This window comes from Cnephaeus nilssonii, assembly GCF_951640355.1.
Source record: "Cnephaeus nilssonii genome assembly, chromosome: 17".
NCBI classification, from domain to species: domain Eukaryota; kingdom Metazoa; phylum Chordata; class Mammalia; order Chiroptera; family Vespertilionidae; genus Cnephaeus; species Cnephaeus nilssonii.
This window is the reverse complement of record NC_137088.1, coordinates 21,663,051-21,688,404: the sequence shown is the minus strand read 5'-3', so window position 1 is coordinate 21,688,404 and position 25,354 is coordinate 21,663,051. Positions and strand designations below refer to the sequence as shown.

General features: G+C 38.7%; 1 protein-coding gene and 2 pseudogenes across 3 annotated transcripts in view; all 3 read left to right on the top strand.

The window, feature by feature from the left end:
* The window catches only part of KCNH8 (potassium voltage-gated channel subfamily H member 8), a gene marked incomplete at both ends in the record, with an annotated part of 278,772 nt that overhangs the window by 228,271 nt on the left and 25,147 nt on the right, over window positions 1-25,354 (top strand). The window contains one exon of the mRNA XM_079794504.1: window positions 6,848-7,062. Coding sequence (XP_079650630.1) covers window positions 6,848-7,062 — 215 coding nt within the window. The remainder of the gene's footprint in view (window positions 1-6,847; window positions 7,063-25,354) is intronic.
* On the top strand, window positions 893-1,737 carry LOC307113150 (large ribosomal subunit protein eL6-like; annotated as a pseudogene). Its single transcript has one exon. The product of its transcript is annotated as a large ribosomal subunit protein eL6-like (transcript).
* Window positions 20,238-20,462, top strand: LOC307113537 (small nuclear ribonucleoprotein G-like; annotated as a pseudogene). Its single transcript has one exon. The product of its transcript is annotated as a small nuclear ribonucleoprotein G-like (transcript).

Genomic DNA, 25,354 nt, shown 5'->3' with positions numbered 1-25,354 from the left:
AATGGATGCCTATAGAAATATACATATATTTCTATTCATGTCTTTCCCCACAAATTGAATGCCTTTTTCATCTTAACTAAGCATTTATCATGCTCTGTGGCCATAACTTTTGCAGTTTGATGTGTAACAGCAAAACTAGCACAAATTTCTTTTTCCTCCTTTACAATTCCATGGACAGAAGATTCCTTCTTACCAAAGAGTTTAGCAACATTAGCATATGATTTTCCCCGCCTTGTTGAGTGGAGAACTTCTGCTGTTTCACTTTACGGCTTGTCTTTGGCGTATCCAAATTGCCAGCATCACTACTGTTGCACATTGGGGTCATTATTAAGTAAAATAAGGGTTACTTGAACACAAGCACTGGGAAACAGTGACAGTCAATCTAATCATGAAGACAGCCATAATTTACTAACAGGCAGGGAGCGTATACAGTGTGGATATGCTGGACAGAGGGATGATTCACATCCTGGGTGGGAGAGAATGAGACTTCATCATGCTACTCAGACCGGTGCACAGTTTAAAGCTTAATGACAGCTTATTTCTGGAATTTTCCATTTAATTTTTTCAGACCACAGTTGATTGCGTGTAACTGCAACTGCACGAGGCAAAACCTCAAATAAGGGGGGGGAGGGGAGGCACGGGACAGGGATACTGTCATAAGAAAAAGAATATAATTCTTTCTGATTCCTGAAGCCAGGTTATTAATCATGATGTATACTGCCCCTTGGTAAAAAGGCTGGTCAGTTTTTAGAGGCCATTCAAGTATCTTTGTGGAGAAACAATTCAGAGAAGAACATGAACATTAAGTTTTATCTGTGCTAGAAGTAGCGCAAAAGTGATTATGCATTAAGAATAAGCTCTCAGACCTTAGTTCTCTTTCCCATCTTGCAAGATGACGGGTGAAAAGAAAACTGAGAAGCCGGATATTAAGGAGAAGAAGCCTGAAGCCAAGAAGGCTGATGCTGGCGGCAAGGTTAAGTCGCCTAAGAAGGGGAAGCCCCGCTGCAGCCAAAATCCCGTCCTCGGCAGAGGAATTGGCAGATATTCCCGGTCAGCTATGTGTTCCCGAAAGGCCATGTACAAGAGGAAGTATTCGGCAACTAAATCCAATATTGAAAAGAAAAAGGAGTAAGTTCTCGCTACTGTCACAAAACCAGTTTGTGGTGACAAGAATGATGGTACCCGAGTGGTTAAACTCCGCAAAATGCCTAGATGTTATCCTACTGAAGATGTGCCTCGAAAGCTGTTGAGCCATGGCAAGAAACCCTTCAGTCAGCATGTGAGGAAACTGCAGGCCAGCATCCCTCCTGGGACCATTCTGATCATCCTCACTGGGCGCCACAGAGGCAAGAAGGTGGTTTCCTGAAGCAGCTGAGCAGTGGCTTGCTACTTGTGGCTGGAACTCTGTCCCTCAATTGAGTTCCTCTGTGTAGAACACACCAGAAATCTGTCATCGCCACCTCCACCAAAATTGATATCAGTGGTGTGAAAATCCCCAACCATCTCACTGATGCTTACTTCAAGAAGAAGAAGCTGCGCAAACCCAGACAACAGGAGGGTGAGATCTTCGACACAGCGAAAGAGAAATACGAGATTACAGAACAGCGCAAGGTTGACCAGAAAGCTGTGGATTCATAAATTCTGCCAAAAATCAAAGCTGTTCCTCAGCTCTGGGACTACTTCTGCTCTTTGTTTGTTCTCACCGATGGGCTTTATCTTCACAAACTGGTGTTCTGAATTTCTTATAAGAACCCGATTAAATAACATCAACAACAAAAAAGAATAAGCTCTCATTGCCCGGCCGGTGTAGTTCAGAGGTTGAGCACTAACTTATGAACCAAGAGGTCACAGTTTGATTCTCAGTCAGGGACATGCCTGGGTGGTGGGCTCAATCACGGGTAGAGGGCTCAGCCAGTCGATGTTTCAATCTCCCTCTCCCTTCCTCTCTCTATAAAAAAATCAATTAAAAAAATTTTTTTAAAGAATAAGCCCTGCCCTAACTGGTTTGGCTCAGTGGATAGAGCGTCGGCCTGTGGACTGAAGGTTCCCAGGGTGGATTCTGGTCAAGGGCATGTACCTTGGTTGCAGGCACATCCCCAGTAGGGAGTGTGCAGGAGGCAGCTGATCGATATTTCTAACCCTCTATCCCTCTCCCTTCCTCTCTGTAAAAAATCAATAAAACATATATATTTTTAAAAAGAATAAGCCCTCATAAAAGTTATTATGCTTGGTTTTTCTACCTCTAACTAATGCCTGTTTTTCTCTACAATCATTGTAAACCTGCAGACTCTGGATTCTAGCCAGTAAGCTTCAAGGCAGATTAGAATTTGGAAGGAAGAAAAATAATATTTATTTAATCCCTAATGTGAGCTGGGTGTTTTATGTCCATTACCCAATTTAAACCTTGCAACCCTCTTAGGTTGGTGTGATTCTCCCCAGTTAGGTGAAGAGATGGAGGCTAGTGAATGGTGAATACCCATGTGTTTCTTACAGCCTCCTGTTAACTTCAGTTTACCTCTTAACAGAAGAAAGGTAGGGCTTGCCTTTCAGAGTTCTGGCTCAATTCTTGACTCACAATGTTTTATTCCTTAATACAAAGACATGGAATAGCAACTCAAAGAGTTGATTACCAGCCTGGCCAGTTCATTATCAGCGTTAGAGTGAGGCTCAGTATGGGTGTGTTTTTTTAAGAGCAAATTTAACACTTTTCCTGCCCACTTCTCAACTTTGTGAAGTTAAAGGCCAGTCATTCTATCATTCTTTGAGTCTAAATAAAAGGTGACAGTTATTTTTAAATTTGCTTTAAACACTTAACTTTAATCATAAAATACTTTTCCCTGTACTTCCTTAGTACCACTATAACTTTTATAGCCTGCCTGTTGATGCAGCCTGCTTTGAAAAGGGTCTATATAGGGTGGGACAAAAGTAGGTTTACAGTTGTTCGTATGAAAAATAATACAATAAATAACAAGTAATATAAGAATAAACTCTGTTTCGCATACTCAGCACTGTAAATCTACTTTTGCCCCACCCTGTGTTTTTCCAGAACCTATGGTTTGCTATGCATGTAAGCAAAAATGATACACCATTTTAAAACATATATGTGGACTTCTTCCATGATTGCAGTGATTTTTTTAATTTGGTAACTAGCAACAATTCTAGTAATGGAATATGAATGTATCATCCATAACATTAGGGCACAATAGCACAGATTGATGGCTTCTATATAATCATCATCATTCATAAGACATAATTCAATTGAATTTTCTTATTTTTTTAAAAATCTACTTACAGCTAAAAGACTTAATCCACTGTCTCTTCCTTCTGGCCCCAATTTGTTCCATAAATTGTTTTTCATGATTAACATTTTCACATATTTGCTTCTATATGTGAAACTATCAAAAGTGTTTCAAATGCAAATTGCCACATGATCATTCTAAACACTAGTATGTGATACTGGAACTAAACCCAAACAAAGACAATAAGTGATCAACATTCTGTGTGATTAACATTATTTCACTAGAGGTTAACTCTTTTACTTTACCTATGGTAATATTGTCTTACAGAGCCAATTCAAATCAATACTGACTTTGATAAACTTAGGCACAGGACTTGACATTTGATCTGTCAACATTTAATACATGTTCACTCTGCCAACAAAATGAATTAATATATAATGTAGGGAAGAAGTATCACCAAACAGCTGTCAAGCCATAACTTATTCAAACAACTCACTGTCCAAACAATACACAAAGGCATTTCTTAATCTGAAGCCTGGGAGGCAGCTGACACAGAGGCAGGGATTTGTTACGGGGATAGAATTTGTTTGCCTTGTACACCTTCATTTCATGTCCTGTTAATTGTGTTTTCCCACCAATTTCTTCATTGTTGTTTAAAAGAAAATAACAAAGCACTGACAAATGTGCTCTTCACAGATGGCATTAGTCTGCCTAATTATAATTAAACACAAGTTACCGCTCTTACCTGGATGGTTTGCAAATGCATCTCATCAACTTCTTTTTCCCCAATGAAGGAATAACTGATTAGCAAACATCAATAATGAAATTCTGAAAAATGTAGACTGTAATGGACCATCAACATCTTTCTCTTCTTTTAGAAATAAGGATACCAAAACCCAGAGTAATTAAGAAACTTAGATCTGGGTCCTGAATCTAGACAGTAAGAAATCCACAAGACATTAAACTTATTGAGAGTGAGGATCGTGTTGTCAATTACCAGTGCCTATGTGCCAGGGCTCAACCTGAGGTCCCACACATATGTCAATCCTACATAATAAAATGGTAATATGTAAATTACCATCACTCCGCTACGCCCACGATTGGGCCAGCAGGAGGCGCAGGGGGCGGGACTCAGGGTGGCCAGGGTAGCTGATTGGGCCAGCAGGACGCTGAGCTCGCGGCGCCAGTGGCGCCGCGAGCTCAGCGTCTGTGCCATGGCTGCCCCAGAGGCTTTCGGAAGGCCTGGGGCACCGGCGGACAGCCGGCCAGGTCCCCCGCGATCAAAGGCCAAAGCGGGGGACCTGGCCGGCTGTCTGCTCCGGCGCAAGGCCTTTCGAAAGCCTCTGCAGCGCCGGAGGCTTTCGGAAGGCCTGGGGCATCGGCGGACAGCCAGCCCGCTGGTGCACCAGGTGCATGATTAAATCATGCACTGGGCCTCTAGTTATTTCATAAATATTGAGTGACTAAATAAACTGGAATCTTTCTTAGACTGCCAAGTTAGGCAAGATGGTGGTATTGTTTTTATAACTGGCCATTGTGGCTGAAAGAGTCATACTGTGGTAGCTCAAGGTATGAAAGTATGATGACCCTAAAGATACTATAGATAACAATTGCTTAAAAGAACATGTCAATGCTCATTGTAGCAAGATAGTATATCATGATCAATTTTCCTTATAGGTTCAGAACTTAAATTGTTGCTGTATTCAAGGAATCCTGGCTTTATTTATATCTGGTATCAGTACCCAACGTTGAGTTTTTAGATTTCTAACAAAATGTGAAAGAAACAAAATTTCCAAGTTTAGCAGTATTGGTGATGGCAATGAATCAAACTGGAATTCTTCAGCACCATGTGGCTGTTCATTCCCTTACTGTCTATAAACAGAGATTTTAGTCTTTTTTCTTCTGCCAGGTAATCTCAATTTCAAGGTTTAAATCTAACATTAATTTGAAGATAATACTTAAATGTAATTCAATTATTTTAAAATGCTCAACTTTTCACTGCTGTAAATATTTTTTTATTATCTTAGGTATTCATGGTTAATTTTGCATTGTTTCCTTTTACTGTCAAATTCTGTAAAACAGACTTTTGTTGAAGCAAGCCTACTACCTTCCAGGGACATGGCTTCGAGAATTTCTGAACACAATAAAAATTAAAATTTTAAAGTTAAAAAATTAATTGAATGGGAGACAGATGGGGACAGTTTGTGCCATGACATTCTGAAGGTGTTATTTGTTTGGTGGTTTTTGGTTGGTCAGTTGTTGGTTATTGTTTCCATATGAAATGGAGAAGCAAAGTGACCACAAAAAAGTGAAAGTTAAAGTCTAGGCATGATGCTACGTGAGGACAAAGCAAAGATGCAGAAACTCCTAAGTTGCAGCCATGAACTTAATACCACTATCCTCTGTGAACATGGTCATATCACCTCAGCTTTTAGCCTAAGTTTGTCTGAGAACTGAATGGATTTTCTTTCCTATTTCTCATGTGGATGCCGAGTGAATGAATAGCTATCTAAAAGATATCTGAAGTGGTAATCAGTTTTTTGTTAGCACTTACAGCCATGCTCACCTTCCTGCTAAATTAAACTGAGTCAAACCAAGCCAAAGATTTTAAAGGTTCAAATAAATTGCTCAGCATACTAGTATCTAATCAACAAACTCAAGGAAGCAAGCTAGTTCTAGGCAGGTAAATTCTGATAGGCTGAGGTATTTTCGGCAAAATAGCAAAGGTTGGTGGGGGGGTGGGGGGGAGAGAGCACAGATAACTTGGGAAAATTGCATTAGATCCTCCCTCTCTGCAGTGGCACTAATGAGGAGCTTCTTTTTTTGATGACGAAAATTGAGTTTATACACTGCCACAGAGCATTAGAACTAAGCATTGTGTTTTACATTTCTATGCAGTAAGTTTCATTGTCTACAATGTCCAATGGTTATCTTGCCTCCCAACTCTGAGAAGCGGGATGGAGGGCTCATCCTCCAACATCACCTGTCTGGTAGACACATTTATAGATAAATAAAATAAACTGAATATGTTAGAAAGCTGATGGTAATGCTTATATTATTTTCCAAAGTGCTGGAATCAAAATTACTAATACACCTCTTGATAGCCTACCTCAGAATCACAGAGACTTTTTACACTCAGAAAAATCTCAGCTATTATTATTCCCTTTGAACGGTTAAAGCAACTGTGACCAAAATGTCAAATGGTTTGTCTAAAGTCATTTACTGAATCCTGTGAGGGGCCTGTCTGAAGCCCATCTATGACCTACAATTCCTAACTCTTGGTCTCCTGGCCTTTATCCTCTGCAACAGCAATCTCAACTAGAACCAGTTTTGCCCACCAGGGGACATTTGTCCATGTCTGAAGATATCTTGGTTTGTCACCACTGGGGATGGGGAATGTGAAGTGTTGCTAAACATTCTACTATGTACAGAATACCACCCCCAACAAAAAATTATCAGACCCCAAGTCCCAACACTACTGAGGCTGAGAAATCCCACACCAGATAAAGGTTCCACTTCTCCTTTTTGTGTAATCTCAGAGAAATGAAGTTACTAGTCTGAAGCTTATTTTCTTTAAAGTGATATGTCTCTTTTTTCACTGTTTCAAGGGAAAGGGGATTTAATTGGAGCAAATCTATCAATTAAGGACCAAGTGATCAAGACCAATGCAGATGTGAAGGCTTTAACCTACTGTGATCTCCAGTGTATCATCCTCAAAGGACTCTTTGAAGTGCTAGACCTTTACCCAGAATATGCTCACAAATTCGTGGAAGACATTCAGCATGACCTCACATACAACCTTCGAGAAGGTCATGAGAGTGATGTAAGTCTCACTTCTAATTAATGCTGAGACCTAGTAACATGGGCCCTGGGTCAGTTACAACAGTAAAGGCACATGTCAGGATAAAGTCTCTGAATGTATAAGGTATGACTAGTTAGCCACTGGTTGAGCAATTAAATAATGAGCTACAAGTCCAACCTTGCATTCTAGAAAGCACAATGACTTCTCTTTAACTCAGTTTCTTTCTTATTTTCATGTGCTTATAACTAGGATCTATTTCAATAATATAATATTGAGCTATAAATGTGTGATTTCTGAAGTTTCGGATAGAGTATATGGAAATTTATCTGAAATAAATGGTTCAGAGTGTGCTGTCTTTGCAATTGTTCAACACTCCACTTGCTAGACATGAATTTTGCCTAAAAAATCGTTATTTTGTTAACCGATACCAAAAGTCTATCTTAAAATGACTAAATATGCATAAAGGGATTCAAGCCAAAGCTTGTCACACTCAAGACATAATGAACTTTTCCTGAAATTATATATTTGAGGCATGTTTCAGTTTATACAAACAGTTTTCCTGTCCAAATGTGTACTATACTACATCCTGTGATTAATCTGATCATGAACATGACTTCATTAGATGTGTGTGAGAGAGAGAAATGATTTAATAGCAATGATTGTTGAAAGGCAAGCTGGAGCATGCATAGCATTCTGTAACAACAAAGCCCTTGATCTGATGTCTTGAGCTTTGTCCCAGATATTGGCAATACTCAATTGCTTTCCTAAAGGCTTAAGAAGCTATTGTTTTGACTAACCTCTATTGTGTAGACATTTTGTTAGTCATTAATATCTTCCACTTTGAAAAGTAGAGAAAAAATCCAAATTGTGTATTAGTTCATCTGGGTTAAGGATGTCCAGTGACAATCAATACACTGAAGTTCAAGATTACCTGTTTTGAATGTGTGCTTCTCTCCACTGATGATAGCAAACAGCAAAGGAGGCATCATATTTATTGGGAACCTATGTATGCTAAGCCCTCTGCCTGCCTCGAGCATCTCATTTAGGGCTTAAAATTACTTTTTAAGGTAAGAGTTAATCCATTTTTATGGAACAGAAAACTGATGCAGAATGGTTAATAACTGGTATGTAATCACAGAAATTTGTAGGTGGCAGGGACAGTGTATTAGCACAGTATCTGTCATTTTAAAATCTGTACACTTTCTACTAGTTATGTTGTCTCTCCTTCTTGAAGATACTTTTCATCTCTTCCCATTCAATAGATCCAATTTTAAAGTTACAGGTTCCTTTTGTGCTCTCCATAACAGCCTAATGTGAAAACTATTTTTGAAGAGTGGAGGTGAGCTAGGGGATAGAAGCAGCCAAATGGGGAAGAAGAAATGAGAGAAGAGGGAAATAGCCAACACTCCTCAGCTTAGACAAATGTGACATTGGATCTCAGCACCTACTTTCTTTTTATTGGATTACTTTTGAAGGATCCTTACCTTTGATCAAATTTTTTTATCCTTTTTTCCTATTTGCTGAGACATTAATCACAGTGATTTTAAAACTTTAATATCTGAATCGCTTATGGGACTATTTTCATTATCTGTTACTTTTCTTGGATTTTGTTGTTGTTGTTGTTTTGTCATTTGATCCCTTTTTATTGGCAGATGCCATAACTTTGTTTAACTGTAGATGTGGCTTATGAAAGAATGTGTATGTTATTTTCCGCCAAATAGGGTAGGTTTTCTTTTGACAGGCAGATAGTGTACCAGCAAATCACTCTCATTCTGTTCATAGTTTCTCTTCCTCTTTGTTAGGCTCTTCAGTTTTGCTCCTATTCCCTGGGGGTAGCCCTCACTCCCAAATCATGGTTTTTCCAGGATGTCAGCTAAGAGCCTGGGATGTTTACCAAGGTCGTTCCTTGGCACCGCATGACTGCTGAAATCTCTGCTCTGCCTCCCAGTGGCTGTTCCCTTCTCCGTTTCTCGGAGCACTGCCCTGTGCACGCTTAACTCAGGAGCTGGCTAATGCCTCATGGACCACATTGATGTAGCTGCCTCCTCTTTGGGATTTTAGTCCTCAAATTCCCAGATGCTTTGGTATACCTGAACTTCATCCTCTGTCTCCTCTACCACTAAGATTGCTCCTTTCTATTCTACTCTGTTCCACTTCACAATGAAATAGCAAATTCCCTCAGAAAAAATGCCTGGGTAGATATGGTGCTCATATTAGTGCTTCTCTTTCTCAGGGATCACAGTTCTTCCAGTCTTACCTAGATGCTTAGGGTTAGGGTTAGGGTTAGGGTTAGGGTAGGGTTAGCACTGCTCTCCAGTGCTTTCCAACAGTTATTTTATATACTTCATCCAGCTTTATAATTATTTTTTTCCTGAAGGGTTAGTTCAATGTAAGTTACTTCAATATGGGTGGAACCAAAAGTTTAGCTTCTTTTCAGAGGGCTCCTATGAGCTACATTTTTAATGGAACTGAAACTTATCTCTTTATTGTTTTGCATTTCCTAATCTTTTATCACTTGAAATTTCCATGTACATGGAAGTGTCCCAAAAAGATATATACACACTTTGAATAGTTATAAAATCAGTGTCTATAAACATACAGCTCATTTTCAAAATTTAAAGGAATCTACAGAAATGAATAATTTTTTTGGTCAATGCCTGTTTTCATACTGATGAACGTTTTGGTCCAGGCACAGCTGATAATGCAAAGCAATGGAATCGCAAACATCAAGAATCATTTCGTTGGTTATTTGTGCGCCCTCAATTCATTGACTACTGCCAGTTTTGTACTGTAAACTTCATTTTTTATGTATCTCCATAAAAAAAAAGTCTAGTGGCACTTTAGGATAAAAGTGCATACACCACACTGGGGATCGAGCCCACAATCCGGACATGTGCCCTTGACCAGGAATCAAACAGTGACTGCCTCATTCATAGCTTGACATTAAACCACTGAGCCAGGCCAGCCGGGCTCTTTTGGCTTTATAATTTTGCCTTCTAGATGTCACCTTTTACCCCAAGTAGCGTATCAACTACCAGGTGACATAAAGAATTACCAGAATATTTTGGGTAAAAAGAAGATTGATAGTCCACCCATTTTGAAATAAATATCAAAAAGCATTTTAAGAAATAAGTCAAAACTAAAATATGCATGAAACAGTGAGATATGACAACTAGAACTGTGATAAATGACATAACATTAGAATGACAGCTCATCGAATTCTCATAGGAAAAATCATTAAAATGCATAAAATATTTTCTAAGTTTGTGAAAAGTCCAGCTAACACTGCTTTGACCTCATGCTAATTATGCATATTGTGCACCCAGTGTATTTTCTATAGTTGCCCTGATTTATATCTCCTGAATGGCCAATAATGACAGAATAATTTTGCATCTCTCTATGCAATTTATGAGAAATATGTTTCACTGCTTCTCATGGTAAACCCTTTAAAAATGATTTTAGCAAAATGTTGATTGTAAAATTTTGTTTTCCTTAACACAAGAATTTTTAATTTGTGATAAGCAAATAAAATGATTCAAGTGTATGTAAAATATGTGTTGTAAAAATTAATAACACTAATACACTGGTGATCAGATATTGATATGGCTGCACATAAACATCTTATGTGCTTTGCACATGATAGACGCTGACTTAATGGTGGGGTGGTGGTTGTGGAGCAATGAATGGCAATCGTTGTTGGAAAAAAAAGATAAAGTTTTCCAGTTTTACCTTACTGAGGGGTTTCTCAGTGATGAAAGCCATTTATATTTTAACTGTGTTGACTTCCTTGTTTTTTTTTTCTCAATTTTCCATTATTGTCATATAATCTGATCAGCATAAGAAAATAAAGTCTCCTTCCTCAGTCTCCCCTCCTCTTTAGTATATGGAGGAATATTTCTTCACTTTCCTGAGGGTCAGTGAACTCTAAGTGAAGGTCTTTGAACTCCCATCTCCGAATATAGCACAAGAGGTTACACTGAAGTTCAGAGGAGGTGTGTGAAGCAGAGACAAGGGAGTCCCTGAGGACCATCCACTTTCAGCAACTTTTCTTCACGCTTGACATATGTGATGGATGGTACTCAAGTGGTTTATGGTGCCAACCCCAAAGCAGCTCAAAACCCCAATATTTATTATAATATTCCAATCCCCTCCCATCAACAACTTACTCTCTCTATATATACCAAGCACCATGCTTAAAGTGTAGTTAAAAAAAATTACATCCTTCAGTCTTGACCCTCAAGTTAAACAAGTGCATGCATAAGCATAATTAATTGCCAAAGCTCTGGAGTGGTCCTATGCATTAGTTAAGACATAAATAAATAAGCATAACTGAATGTAAAACTTAAATATGAATGATGCTTGAATAAATAAATGAAAGAGTCAACTTGCCCTCACCAGCCCATGAGAATTGCGTGTGTGTGTGTGTGTGTGTGTGTGTGTGTGTGTGGTAGGTGTCATGGTCTCTCTGACCATAACAAGTGAGAAGTGATATAACGCTTCTCTTTGCCTCTATTCTTATTCCCTTGTTACCCACTTTCCTCAAGGCTAAGGAGCCCTCTTTCCAAAAACATAAATTGGATCATGTCATTCTGTTACTTCAAATATTCCAATGGATCCCCCATGGATTGTTAAAATCCACACATCTTACCATAACTTTCAAGATCCTATGCATCCCACCCCTGCCTGCCTTTCAAACTCCTCTGATGCCATCCAGTGCCCAGCACCACACTCCAGAAAACTCACCTGCTTTCCCTTCCTTACGCATGCCAGGCTCCCATCTGCCTCTCCTGCCTTACGGCCTTTGAATTGCTCTTCTTTCTTCCAGCAATGCTACTCCCCTGTCCTTACCTCTCCCGGTTAGCCCCTGTCATATCACCTTATTTATCTTTTCCATAGCATTTAGCGAAATCTGAAGTTATTTTATATGTATATTTTCTTGTTTGTGGTCAGTTTCTCCTACCAGAATGTCTATTGTATAAAGGCTTTGTCATGTTCCATTTTATATCCTCCATGCCTAAGTCAACTCCTAGTGCAGAATTAATCTTTAATACATATTTGATGCTTGGATAAATAAATGTCAAAAAGTTTACTTGGCCTTGGTACCTATATGAAATTTTGAGAAAATGAATAAAGTCTTCAAGGCAGCAGCCTAGAATGCCAGTAAATAGAGTCTAAAATGAAAAGCTAAGGGAATTTAGAATTATATTTCTTAGACGTAACAAAGCCAAAAGAGTGTCAATAGAAGAATTTGAAAGAACAAATTGAAAGAACAGCTAAATTGAAAAACAGCCATTTTTTTTTACTTCCCCTAAGTTCAGGACAAGGGTTTTCAAAAGACACAGGACAAATTTAAGCTGAATAATAGGGGGAAAGCTTTACAATATAGATAGTGTAATTATGACAAATAGTTTGATATAGTAGGATGTGTTCAGATGAAAAAGATTCTACTTTCAAACCTAAGCTAACACTCATTTTTGGTAGAAATAGATGAACTATTACAACACTAATAACCCCAGAAAGTAGAGAATCAATACTGTCAACCATTGAATTGGGTTGAAGGCAAAAAAGCCAGCCTGAAAATCCTGGTAAGTTTTGGAGCAATTTGGAATGAGGACATTAACTGTAGGCAATAGAAATCCAACTCAGAGATTAGAGGCAAAGATTTCTTATCAGAATTCCAAGTATCTCAGCAACACTTTCTTAGAAACCAAATGCACACACACACACATACACACAAAGGGAGGGAGGGAGGGAGAGAACACAAAAAGCATTGAGCACCATGAATGAGCTCAGGTTTCATCTCTGGATTCTCCTCTGTGTAACCTTTTGTCTATCAAATAACATGATGTATGCATTGCAAAGAGGTCAGCCACATTTTGGTGACATCAGGGCATTTCAGCTTGTGTTTGCAAGTTGAACAGTGAGCAGTTAGATTTTTAACTAACTTTTAACTCTCCTTGTGGGGAGAGGGGAGTTAGCTGAGTTGGGAAAGTCAAAGGATAAAAGGCTACCTGCCACCCAATAAACAAGACAAAAAGTCTCCCTATTTCCCTGGTTGCTTCCACCCTGCTGGGAACAGATGTTCAGCCTGAAATGAGAAGTGTCGGATTTGCATATGCAGATGCATACACACAAATAGACAGGACTCAATTAAATGTCCACTCCTTGAGAATACAAAACTACCGAGGCTACATCTACCAGAAATCCTCAAACCTGCCCCACTATTACTTGGAGGAAAACCCAGAACCCTCCATTCCACACTGCATTCTCTTTTTTTTAATAATGCTTTTATTATTTCAGAGAGGAGGGGAGAGGGAGCAATAGAAACATCAATGAAGAGAGAATATTATTGATCTGCTGCCTCCCACACACCCACATTGGGGATTGAGCCTGCAACCTGAGCATGTGCCCTGACTAGGAATTAAACCATGACCTCCTGGTTCATAGGTCAAAGCTCAACCACTGAGCTACCTCGGCCAGGCCACACCGCCTTCTTGATGGTTGTTTAAGCCTTAAAAGGGCAGAGCTTGCCCTTGTTTAAGTTCTCCTATAGACTGGGTGACAGAGCTCTGCCCTTTTGACAAAGGCTCTATGAAATGAAGATGATGTTCATGCTGCTGATGGTATATGAGCCAAACTGTATGCTCAGCAATTTATAAACATGAACTTATTTGATTCTCACAACAACTTGGAGATAAGTTGTTAAGTTCATGTACTAGATAAGGCTAGTTAAGGATGTGAGAGGTAAAAAAAAAATTGGTCTGGAGTCCCTAAGCAAGAAAGCAAGGAAGGCTGTGAAGCGCAATTTCAGTCCCAAACCACCTCACTCTAAAACCCAACTGAAACTTAATGTTTATCCATCAAAAAAAGCTATAAATTCTTGCTTTGCCCCTTAATCTCATGAGCGCTGAACAGCAGATACATTATAGGTTAATGGAAGCATTCACACAAAAAAACAAACATGTTTCCATGGGAAAATAAGCTTCACATGCCAAATATATGTTAAAAAATGACCACAGAACTTTTTGATAATTCATCAAGCTGTATTCTTTTGATTTCTGCACTTTCTCCCTGTGTATTATACTTTAATGCAAAGATTTTTTTAATGAATTATAAAAATTCAACTAAGTTATAAGTGGAGAATTCAGTTATCCTATATAATAAAAGGCTAATAGGCAAATCGACCGAACAGTGGAACAACAGGTCGCTATGACATGCACTGACCACCAGGGGGCAGACACTCAACGCAGGAGCTGCCCCTGGTGGTCAGTGCGCTCCCACAGGGGGAGCACCACTCAGCCAGAAGCTGGGCTCATGGCTGGCAAGCACAACAGCGGTGGCGGGAGCCTCTCCCACCTCCTAGGCAGCACTAAGGACCCCCCAGGGGGAGCGGGCCTAAGCCGGCAATCAGACATCCCCCTAGGGGTCCCGGACTGCAAGAGGGTGCAAGCCAGGCTGAGGGACATTTCCCCCCCCCCCCCCCCCCAGTGCACGAATGTCATGCACCGCACCTCTAGTATACATATAAGTTCCTTGAAAACAGTAACTATAGTTTATTCGTGTTTGTAATGCTTTTGCTAGTGAAATTGGTGGCAGATAGTATGTGCCTGATGAACCCATATTGGAATTTAATTCATTTACTCATATATATTTTTATATTCACAGAATAATAGAACTTTACAACTAGAAGGAACCATATGTACCATCCAATAAAACTCAACTTTTCTTTTGATTACAAAGTGTCTTAAGGGGAGAAGAAAGAAAATTTATTCACTCACAGAACTAAAAATCCAACCATTGATTAGTTACATAACGTAAGAAAATTATATGCCTAAAAGAGGCAGACTATTCCCTGTGCACAGTCAAAACAGACTTTCACTTTTGGATAACATCTTCCATCAACCACACCAAGCATATGTTTCAAATAAGATTCAATCAAAAACATCAACATGTATCTCATCGAGTTTTAATTTCTCTTGTCAACTAAATAGTAGCATATCTACTGGCTAAAGTTTATTAAGTATGATTATGAACAAGGCAATTTACTTATATTACCTCATTTAATTTAAATTTTAATTCTTGCATCATCCTCAGAGATTGGATTATGTCTTTTATTTACAAATGAAAAAACTGGGGTGTACTGCGTGTCTTAGCAGTCCACTGCCTTAGATTACAGAATTGGTAAAAGAATCAAACAGTATAAAATTGAGACAAACTTGCTCTGGCCAGGTGGCTCAGTTGGTTGGAGCATTGTCCTGTACACCAAAAGGTTGTGGGGTTCGATTCCCAGTCAGGACACATACCTAGGTTGCAGGTTCAATCCCCAGTTGGGGCATATACAGAGAGGCATCTCTCTCTCTCTCTCTCTCTCTCTCTCTCTCTCTCTCTCTCTCTCATAAATTAAAAAAAAGAAGAAGCCTGTCCTCAGGTAAGGATGGGAAAAATAAATAAATAGAGTCCAACTCTGGTATTCTGAATCCCAGCCTAGCACATTTGTCCACTAAAGCACTGTGCCACAAATGAGAACATGACTCTCCTAATACAGGCTGGGTTCCCCAGGCATTCGGATTCACAGCAGAAGCTAGACTGAATCCTCAGAATCACACTGACTTTAATCTTATTAACCTTAACACTATTACTTGTCATGTCTCATCAAAAACCCACGGTGCCTAACTACCATTTCAGGAAAGATATTTCATTAAACAAGACGACAATTCAGACAACAGAACTATTGTAGTTTGGCCATTCAACTTATCCTCTGCCCAGTATTAGTGTTTTTATTTGCTCATAAATCCATCCATTTATTAAATAACCCTGTGGTCATGGACTAACTCAGGGAGAATTTCTTCCCCTTTAAGTATGTGCTTTTTAGTCTGCTATACACATCATTGCTCTTCATCCTTCCCTTGCTCCATGTTTAAGAGTAAATTTGTGAAATCTCCACTCCATCATGATTTCAAGTGTACAAAACAGTATTTCTTTCCAGACTCAGTTTCATCCTTGTAAGAAACTGAAGATCTTCTTACTTATTGAAATAAAAATCTCTTTAGAATATTGATATATAACATTTGCCAACAAATAAATTCCCAGTACTTCTTGTATGTACACACAACACACTCATACACAGACATATAGTTATGTAGAGGAGTAAAGAATATAAGTGGAAGAATCAATATTTTTAACTTAGAGTTTTGTTCACATTGCTCAGTCAATCTGAAAATACTTCATCTGTGAATATGTTTCAGAAAAGTTTAAATATACTTTTTATACTCTGTTACTTTTTTGTTCAAAAATTTGATTTCCTGGGACTTGTTGGAATAATCCTGAACATTTTACTGCAGAAAACATTTCACTGTTTGGGTTCTGCTAGTCTGATAATGTTTCACAGGTCATCCTTGGGCATGTGGGACATTCCTTCAGTTAGCCCTCTAATCCCCAATACAGACTCAACTGTTACAGTATAGACTCAATGGGTAGCATAATTAAAAGCTATTGTAAAGGAGCAAAGTTGGTGAAAATTAAATTAAAAATTTTTTTTAAATTACAAAATCCCAGGATAAACATCTTTAATAGTGCTTTTCCCGTGAAATTCCCCAAAAGGGTATAGACAGCAACGAGGGTGACATATGGCGGCGACAGTCTGCTTACACCGCAAGCACAGACTGTGCTCGGCAGGCAGATCTGGAGGCCTCCACTCTCATCAGATTCGAAGCATCTTTTGGTTCAGCATTTAAACCCCCCTTTCCAAGACACCAAAAGAGCTGCGGTTTTGACAGGAGGAAATAGCCAGGCAGTCAGAAATCTGAAGCCAAGAAGATGCCAAGTTTCGGGGATAACTGAAGTACTACCTCCAAACTGTAAATTGGCAGGCCCGCGTGCGGGGAGAATGATGACTCTATACGGGTGGAGGGACCCAGGGAGCCGCATCTCTGGCCAGTGAGTTGGGATTTAAAGGATTTGGTTTCCATGTCATTGAGGAAAATGATTGAGGAAGATTCTGAGATGAACATCTGCAAGATGCTAAGCTTTTAGCGATGTGGTAATCCCACTTACATTTTTCTACCCTGAAGATTAAGGTCTTTAAAAACAGAGCATATGGTGACCGATCTGTGTCACTGCCTCTTGCCAGCATTCATAAACAGTCTCAAGTCTGACGAGTGCTAAGGAAGCATATTTATATTCCAGATTATACAGTTTATATATTTCCTTGAGGCTATTAGTCACCCTTCCATCTTGAAAGTACCAAATGTTAGCATCCAACATGGAAAAACAAAAACGGGATTCTGCCAAAAAGAGCAATGAATGCTAGGTATCAGACTCACCACACATACAAGTTGAACGGCTTGGAACAAGTTGCTTTCCTTCAGTGGGCCTCCAGTTTCTCATCTCTAACCTAGGTGATCGCTAAAGAATTTATCAGTTGGGTCAGGCAACCCCAAGTTTCAGTGACTTATTTTGGAAGGATATTTGTTACAAAAAAATGTGGTGTGCCTACACAGTTCAACTAAGGCCAGATATATTCCTTCAAAGCATCCAACATCATCAGTTTCCTGCAATCCCCAAAGAAACAAACTTATCAAGCAAAGTTCAATCCAGTAAATTGGAAACATGAAGGGCCAGAATTGGTTGGCACAAATACATGTAAAAAGTTATGAAAGCATCATCCTTCGAATAGAGTCACTCATGCATATTTGTGATCTTAGAAATAAATTGGAGAGAAAAGTTTGTACTGAATAGAATTATGTGTATACATTTCATGTATATAACTAATAAAAGAACTATGTCTTTATATGAATCTATAAATGAGTTAGATAGACAGTTCTGTAAATTTAGAATGACCCCATTCTAAATGGATATGCGCCTTATTCACTATTTAATGTTCATGAAGAAGAGTTCCTCAATGAATATCATTGTGATTTTCTTTTTTCTTAAAATATTTTATTGATTTCATGGAGGAAAGGAGAGGGAGAGAGAGAGATAGAAACATCAATGACAAAGGAGAATCATTGGTTGGCTGCCTCCTGCATGCCCCCCACTGGAGATCAAGCTCACAACTCAGGCATGTGCCCTGACTGGGAATCGAACTGTGACCTCCCAGTTCATAGGTCAACACTCAATCACTGAGCCAGCCAGGCCATCACTGTGATTTTTCCCCAAACTTGGGAACAGCCACTTTGTGACTAGGTTGCCACGTGAAAACTGTAAAAGCTTAGCCACATGGTGTAATTTCAGGAAAGGGGTCATTGCTTTCCTCTCCCCACAAATCTCTCCCCTAAATTTTTAAAGGATATGGAAAAGTGTATTCTATGATAAAAGCTCCAACTCAAAATAGAAATTTAAGAAAACAAATAGAAAATACACACACTGTATAAATAAGTAGAGAATGAGCCCCCCAGACACACACACACCCATCGAAGCAGGCTTTAGGTGAGAACATTATTAGGAGAGAGACCCAGACAAGGAAATGAGATATATCAGACATATCTTATCTGTGACAATATTTGTTCTGGGAACTTCTTATAGCACCACTGAGGCAGCAAATATGCCAAATCAGACACATTTCTTCCTAAATTTCAATGGCTTGTAATCCCATTGTGAATTCTCACAAAGACTTGTTTTTTGTCAATATATAATTAGTCAATAGGATCTTCCTTACAGTGTTCCACACCTCACCTTTTAATACAACAAAGCTAACATAAGAAGCTTGGTCTCACATCTACTAACTGTGAGACAGTCTTCCTCACCTAGAAATCATTGAATAGTTGGTAAAAGTATGAATATTATGATGAATAATATTCTTTATGTTAAAGTTTCAAAGGTTTTTCAATTTTAAGAAAAAAAACATTCATTTGGTGGCATAGAAGCTGCCTGTGACTCCATTATTGTGGTCCCATATCAGGCCTCTTATGTCTGGGGCAGCGTGAGCATAACGGAGGCACTGTGGTTCAAAAAAGAGAAGTAGCTCGCTCGTTACATTATGCCGGTTCAAACACTGCCTTTGACATAGAGGGCTGTCCAGCTTTTTTGTTACAGTGTATTATCCACAATGGACTTCCTAGACTGCAAATTAGGCATTTCACATTATCTTTAAAAGTGGCATCAGGAGTTGTGATGCACAAACTTCTCACACCAAATTAAGCATCTTTCTTCACCCGCCTGCTTTGGAACCAAAGCACTCAGCGTGTATTCTGAAGGTCTTATGAAACCAGCTATTGTGTTTCCTTACAATTACAGAGTAGCTGATTCTACAGGCTAACCAGGAGCTATTGTCCCCTAATCAGAAGTGGGTCATTGAGGGGCATGGGATCCCAGCTCAATATAATGAGTGTACACTGTGCAAATTCTTTTAGCATGATTACCTGCTGACCTCCCAAATCATTGATTTGGTACATCGCTCCTTAAGCCTGAAATCTGTAAACTGTATGTCACTGCCAAGAGACTTCTGGTTAGTTTGCTTCACATGATAGTGTTTTTCTTTCTAGATTGATAGGAACCACATATTAGTAAGTAACTCTCTCTTCTCTCTAAGTCATCCTGCATTTTTCAAGTGTTTAAGTATTAAGTGACTGTTTTGGGTTTTCTTTTCATTCCAAAGCCTTAATATTCATGCCTTTGAATTCAGAATAGGAAGTTATAATTGTGCTTGAGTGCATTTGTATATATTGTCAATGTCTTAGTGGCTGTATTCATACCCATGGACAATTTAAAAATGTCTTATTTAAGAGAAGTAGATAAAGGGGTTGAGAGAGAAAAGAACAGAATGTCAAATGATGACTTTATAAAGTATTCCACCTACTATTGTGCAAAGAAAATTGTGTTTCTGTGGCCCTTCTGCTAGGAGAGAAGTTTGAGGGAAACTGGTGTTTCAGAAGTTTATGGCCTCTTTGTTAAAAGTCCTATGCATCTTTTAGTTTCAAGTTGTACAAACACATTTTTATGAATGTTTAGATATTCATGACCTAGCTAAGAATGCCCTATTCCCCACTAAGTCAATTCAAAGAAAACTTTTCTCTGTAATCAAGATAACAATAATAACATAATTACCACTTATTAAGATGAATTACCCTTTATGCCTGACACTGGAATTAACAAATGCAATAATGTGAGGACTAGACGCAAAGCACCGGGCCTACCGTGGGAGCTCCAGAGAGGCCACGAATTCCATGTGGAAGTATCTTTGAGCTCACTTGGACACCATGAGCAAAGCTCACCCTCCCGAGTTAAAAAAAAATTATGGACAAGAAGTTATCATTGAAATTAAATGGTGGCAGACATGTCCAAGGAATATTGCAGGGATTTGATCCCTTTATGAATCTTGTGATAGATGAATGTGTGCAGATGGCACTGGTGGGCAACAGAACATTATTGGAATGGTGGTAATACGAGGAAATAGTGTCATCGTGTTAGAAGCCTTGGAATGAGTATAAAGAGTGGCTGTAGTTGCCAGAGAAATCAACTGCTTCCGCAAGTCCCCTCTCCACAGCACAGTTTACTACAATATAAAAATCGAGTCCTGTCCATTTTCACATTGAACTTTTGTTAAATAAACTTTTGCATTGCTCAAAAAATAATAGTAATAATAATAATGTGAGGACTTTTTTCACTATAAATTCTATGTGAGAATTCTGGATAGAGAATTAACTTGAAGTGATGGGACACGCTGCCCAGCAGCAGGCTCCAAGTGCCTTCTCTCCCAGGAGAAACAAGACAGTCCCGGAAGTCATGGCACCACCTAGTGGTTACCTCTGGCAGAAGTGTCCAGCTTTATGGCCAGATGGAAGCAGGAAGATATGTGTGAACAGAAGGGATGGGGACAGTTTCAATGAGAGAATTGAGAGACAGGGACCTTTATTACTGATAATAAAATTAAAAAGGATGGGTAATTTTTGAAAAGTGTTACTATGTGTTATTAAATGTATTGCTTTTAAGGTTCTTGAGAGACAGACAAAAAGATAAATATTTGTAATGCTTTTGATTGCTACATTGCATTACTGTTAATGTGACACAATGCCAAATGTGGCCAACTGAGTCTCCAAGATTTGTTCAGTTTGCACACGTATATCTAATTTAATCCTCAAAATAACTCTAGATCTTAACATCATTATTAAGAGGAAGAAAGGTAACTCACAGAATTTTGATTGACAGTAACCAGGACACTGGTTCCAGCTAATAGAACAGCTAAGGTAGTCACATGACCAATGTACCTTCCCCATACTCTCTCCCATGCTGCCAACAGGAGGATGCCAGGACAAACCTGAGCCATATGATGGCAGGACCACAAAATAGAAGAAGCCTGTGTCCCTGAATCACTACTTAGAGGAGAATTGCTTGACACACATCAAACTGTACATGAATGAGAAATAAAATTTGTATTAAGCCAAGGAAATTAACAAGCACATTACTTGTTACCTCAGTATTATCTATCCTATCCTGAATAATAGGCCTCCCAAGTTTACATAGCTAATAAGTGATAGAACCAGGAAAATCCCAACTCCTAAACACTATGCCATCCCCCAGCACACAGGCCTTTTATTATAATACACATGGATGAAGAGAGTTTGTGGTGATTCCTACACTATAGCTCAGTAGCTGATTCTGCAGCTCTAATAGTAAATGTTAAATTCAGGACTCAACTACTTGACTGGTGCTTTCTACATCAGAGTGATAGTATTTACCTGGAGGGAAGAAAATTCTCCTCTAAGTCTTAATAGTTTGTCTTGACCTCAAGGCTCAGTGTGAAATTGGGAAATGTCCAATTCATCAGTTTTTTTCATTAAAGTCTCATTTCAGTTTCTAAGTTATATAACCAACAGAGGAAACAACAGAAACTATATCACCCACGTAGGGTTTCTGATCAGTTTCAAAAAAAATCTCCTCTTTAGATTAGATGGTGGTGAACCCTCAGACTTGTTTAGTGGAAAATGAATGTCCCCTATTCAAAGCCTAGCCTTTTCCCAGAGGTTTCTAGTTACTCCTTCCATCTGCCACCTGCCGTTGGTGTTGTTCACTACTTACTGGCACCTTCACTTGAGTCTACAAGATAAAGAAGTAGATCAGAAACGAAAAATGAGACCTGTTCATTTTCTACTTGCCTGTATTAGATGCCAATTACGTATGATTTTTATAAGAGTGGACATTTTAACTATGTGAGTTATGGGGTTATGTGTGAGTATCCTTCATTCATATTCTCTTTATCCCAAACAGCCACCAATACTGCTTATGTTGCTGTCCAGTGAACAAGATAAAATATGTGCTGATCCCCTTTTTCTCAATGAGGACATATATTCCTTCGGTCTGCTTTGTGACTGCATCAATGTGGCATTATTAACAAAGCAGAGGATACCATGAATCAGCCAGAAAGAAGAGCCTTGTAATTCCCATCTCATTTCCCAACTGAGCAATCAGCTATAGATAACATGCCTACTAGAGCCCTTTAGTGTCTTATGAGAGTCCACAGTTGAGAGGACATTTGCAGACTCACACAGAGACTATAATTCTGACCTGTGGGGCAAGCAAAAAATGAAAATAGATTTCCTCCCTTCATGTGGGTGGGACTCAAAATTGGATAAGATTGCCTTCCTAAAAACTTTGAGTCTTATTCTAGTTGCTGGAACAAGAAACTACAATTGATAAACATATTCCATCCTAAGATTATATCCAGAACTGCCCACTCACCCCCTGCCTGGGGAGAGAATGCCTAGAATTCATCAGATTTCCTAAAAGACCTGGGACTCAGAGAAGGTTAAAGAGGTGGTTGGGTAACTTAGTGGTTGGGTCTGCTTTGTAGCAATCATCAAACCCTGTGCCAGAGTAAAATCCACAGTACATCAAGCATTTAATCTTTCAGCCCAAGTAACAGCCATTAACTGCTGGAGAAGGTACCTGAGAAAACCTATGATTCTAAGATTCACTGAGAGTCAGGATACATGACTTCTGGTACAGGTTCTGCCACTAACATGATGCATGAGTTAGGCAAGTTATCTCATCTTCCTGGGCTGCAGTTTCCACATCTCTAATTAGGGAGTTGGACTAACTCAATGGTTATAAATCTGACCTGGAGACCTGGACCCCACCCACCACCAACTGAAAGACTTGCTGGAGTTGGTGCTCTGGAATCTGATTTTTTTTAAGAACGCGTCTCAAAACATTCTGTTATCTGTCAGGTGTGCAAAGCACTGTAGCAGACATTCCTTATGGTCACTTCTGGCTTTAAAAATTAAACTCATATTCTCTGCACTTGGCAGACTCTGAATCAGCATGAAGTATTAGTCAACAGAATGAATACATTACAGTATTCTTAAGTGCAAATGGTTAATACTATATGTAAATGAAATAATTTATTCAGAGAACCTATCACAATAGTGCTCACTAAACAATGCATACTTACCTCACAGAATTGCAATGAAAATAAATGGACATAATGGCCAGGAAGCATTTGTCAAGGTGCTTATCCCATAATGAAAACTTTATGTATCATATGCACATAATAATTGTAGTAATGATCATGATTCCCACTCATATCTAACTTCACAATTTACAAAGGTTTGTTAATAAATCATGTATTTAAGGTGAAAAGAAAACTTAATGAATTGATAGATAATAGGATGATGATGACAGTGACATTGGTTAGAGAACTTGTTACTCAAAGTGTGCCCCATGGGCCAGCAGCATCAGTCTTACCTGGGAGCTCATTAGAAATGCAGAGTCTCGGGCCCCATCCTAAACCTCCCCAATCAGAACCTGCACTTTAATGAGAGCCAATGTGATTTGTATTACACATATAAGTTTGAGAAGAACTGATACAGAAAAAAAAAAACAACCTTGGGATTCAACAACGTGATAGAACTCATACCAAACAGAACTCAAACCAAGGAGCTGGGAGTTACACCAAATCAGAAGATGCTAAGGCCAGTGCCTTACACCTCAGGGAGCATCTCTGACCTGCAGCTGTTCAGGATCCTGCATCCACTGGGATGCTCTTTTTCTCATCTGAGCTGTAACCCAAAGCCTTTCGTGTCTACCACAGTAGCAACAGCACCAGAACTTTGTTTTATTTTCACTTCTTTAATTATTCAGCTGTTGTAAATGTCACCATTTGGTGCATTATTACAAACCTTATGTCTATAATACTTCTGATCAATGACTATTTAGGCACCTAAGCAGATATAGATTGGTTGACTGTTTTGGTAACATTCAACATTGATGAAACATATATTTTCACAACAATAATGGTTCCAGCATTTGTATAAATAACAACAGATCTATTTCCCTAATCATCTAGGAAAATAAAAGCAACAGTGAGAGGGTGACAGAAATACCAAATAAGTCTCACTTACTAGGTGGATCATTTTCGAGTGCAAAGATTTTTGTCTTCATGTGAATAAAATTATAGTATCTAATACCACTTTAAAATGAAAAAGTCTATTTGAGCACGAAACAACGTGGATGAGACCTGAAGCATGTTTTCAGATTATGTCATAATTTCCAGAGTTTTTTTATACATCATGAATGGTGCATTTTTTTTAATGTACTCCTCCACAGACAGCTTGGTTTTATATGTGTCCTGAGATCCAAGCTTAAGTGATTCTACATTACACATTTGTTTTCACATTTTAGTATCTTTGAAATCAAGATCTGTCTTACAATTGATGGCATGTCACTGTGATTGGCAGCATTTTTTTTTTACCTTTTATAATCAATGTGATATTTTTCTTTCTTTTCAGTAAATTAATTGGGGTGGCATTGGTTAATAAGATTATACAGGTTTTGAGTGTACATTTCTATGCTCCATGATCTTCCATTTCATTGTGTCTGTTTTAATCTCTTTTAATAGTGTTTTGTAGTTTTCAGTATATAGGTCTTTCACATCCTTTTTAAGTTTATTCCTATACACTTTATACTTTTTGGTACAATTGCAAAAGGAATTTTTTCTTTCATTTCTTTCTCTGAAATCTCATTGTTAGTATATAGGAATGCAGTGGGTTCAATGGGATCTTAAATTCAATTAAATAAGGGATTTGGATCCCCAGTAAACCTTATCCTAGTTTACAAGGAGCAGCATAATGAGTAAAACAAATGGGACAGAAAGAAGACATGACTCCCACCTGTATTCACATAAGAAGGAGAGATGGTTAAACAAAAAGAAATGAGATTGAATAAGTTTCCATGGGTTTCTGTTTTCACAGAGCCAGAGGAAAAAATCATGGAAGATGAAAGAATTTAGCAAAAGGGTAGCAAAGTGGAATAAGAGAGATGGAAAACAAAGGAGAGTGAATGAAGTATCAAGATGGAAAATGTAGGCAATAAGCCCACG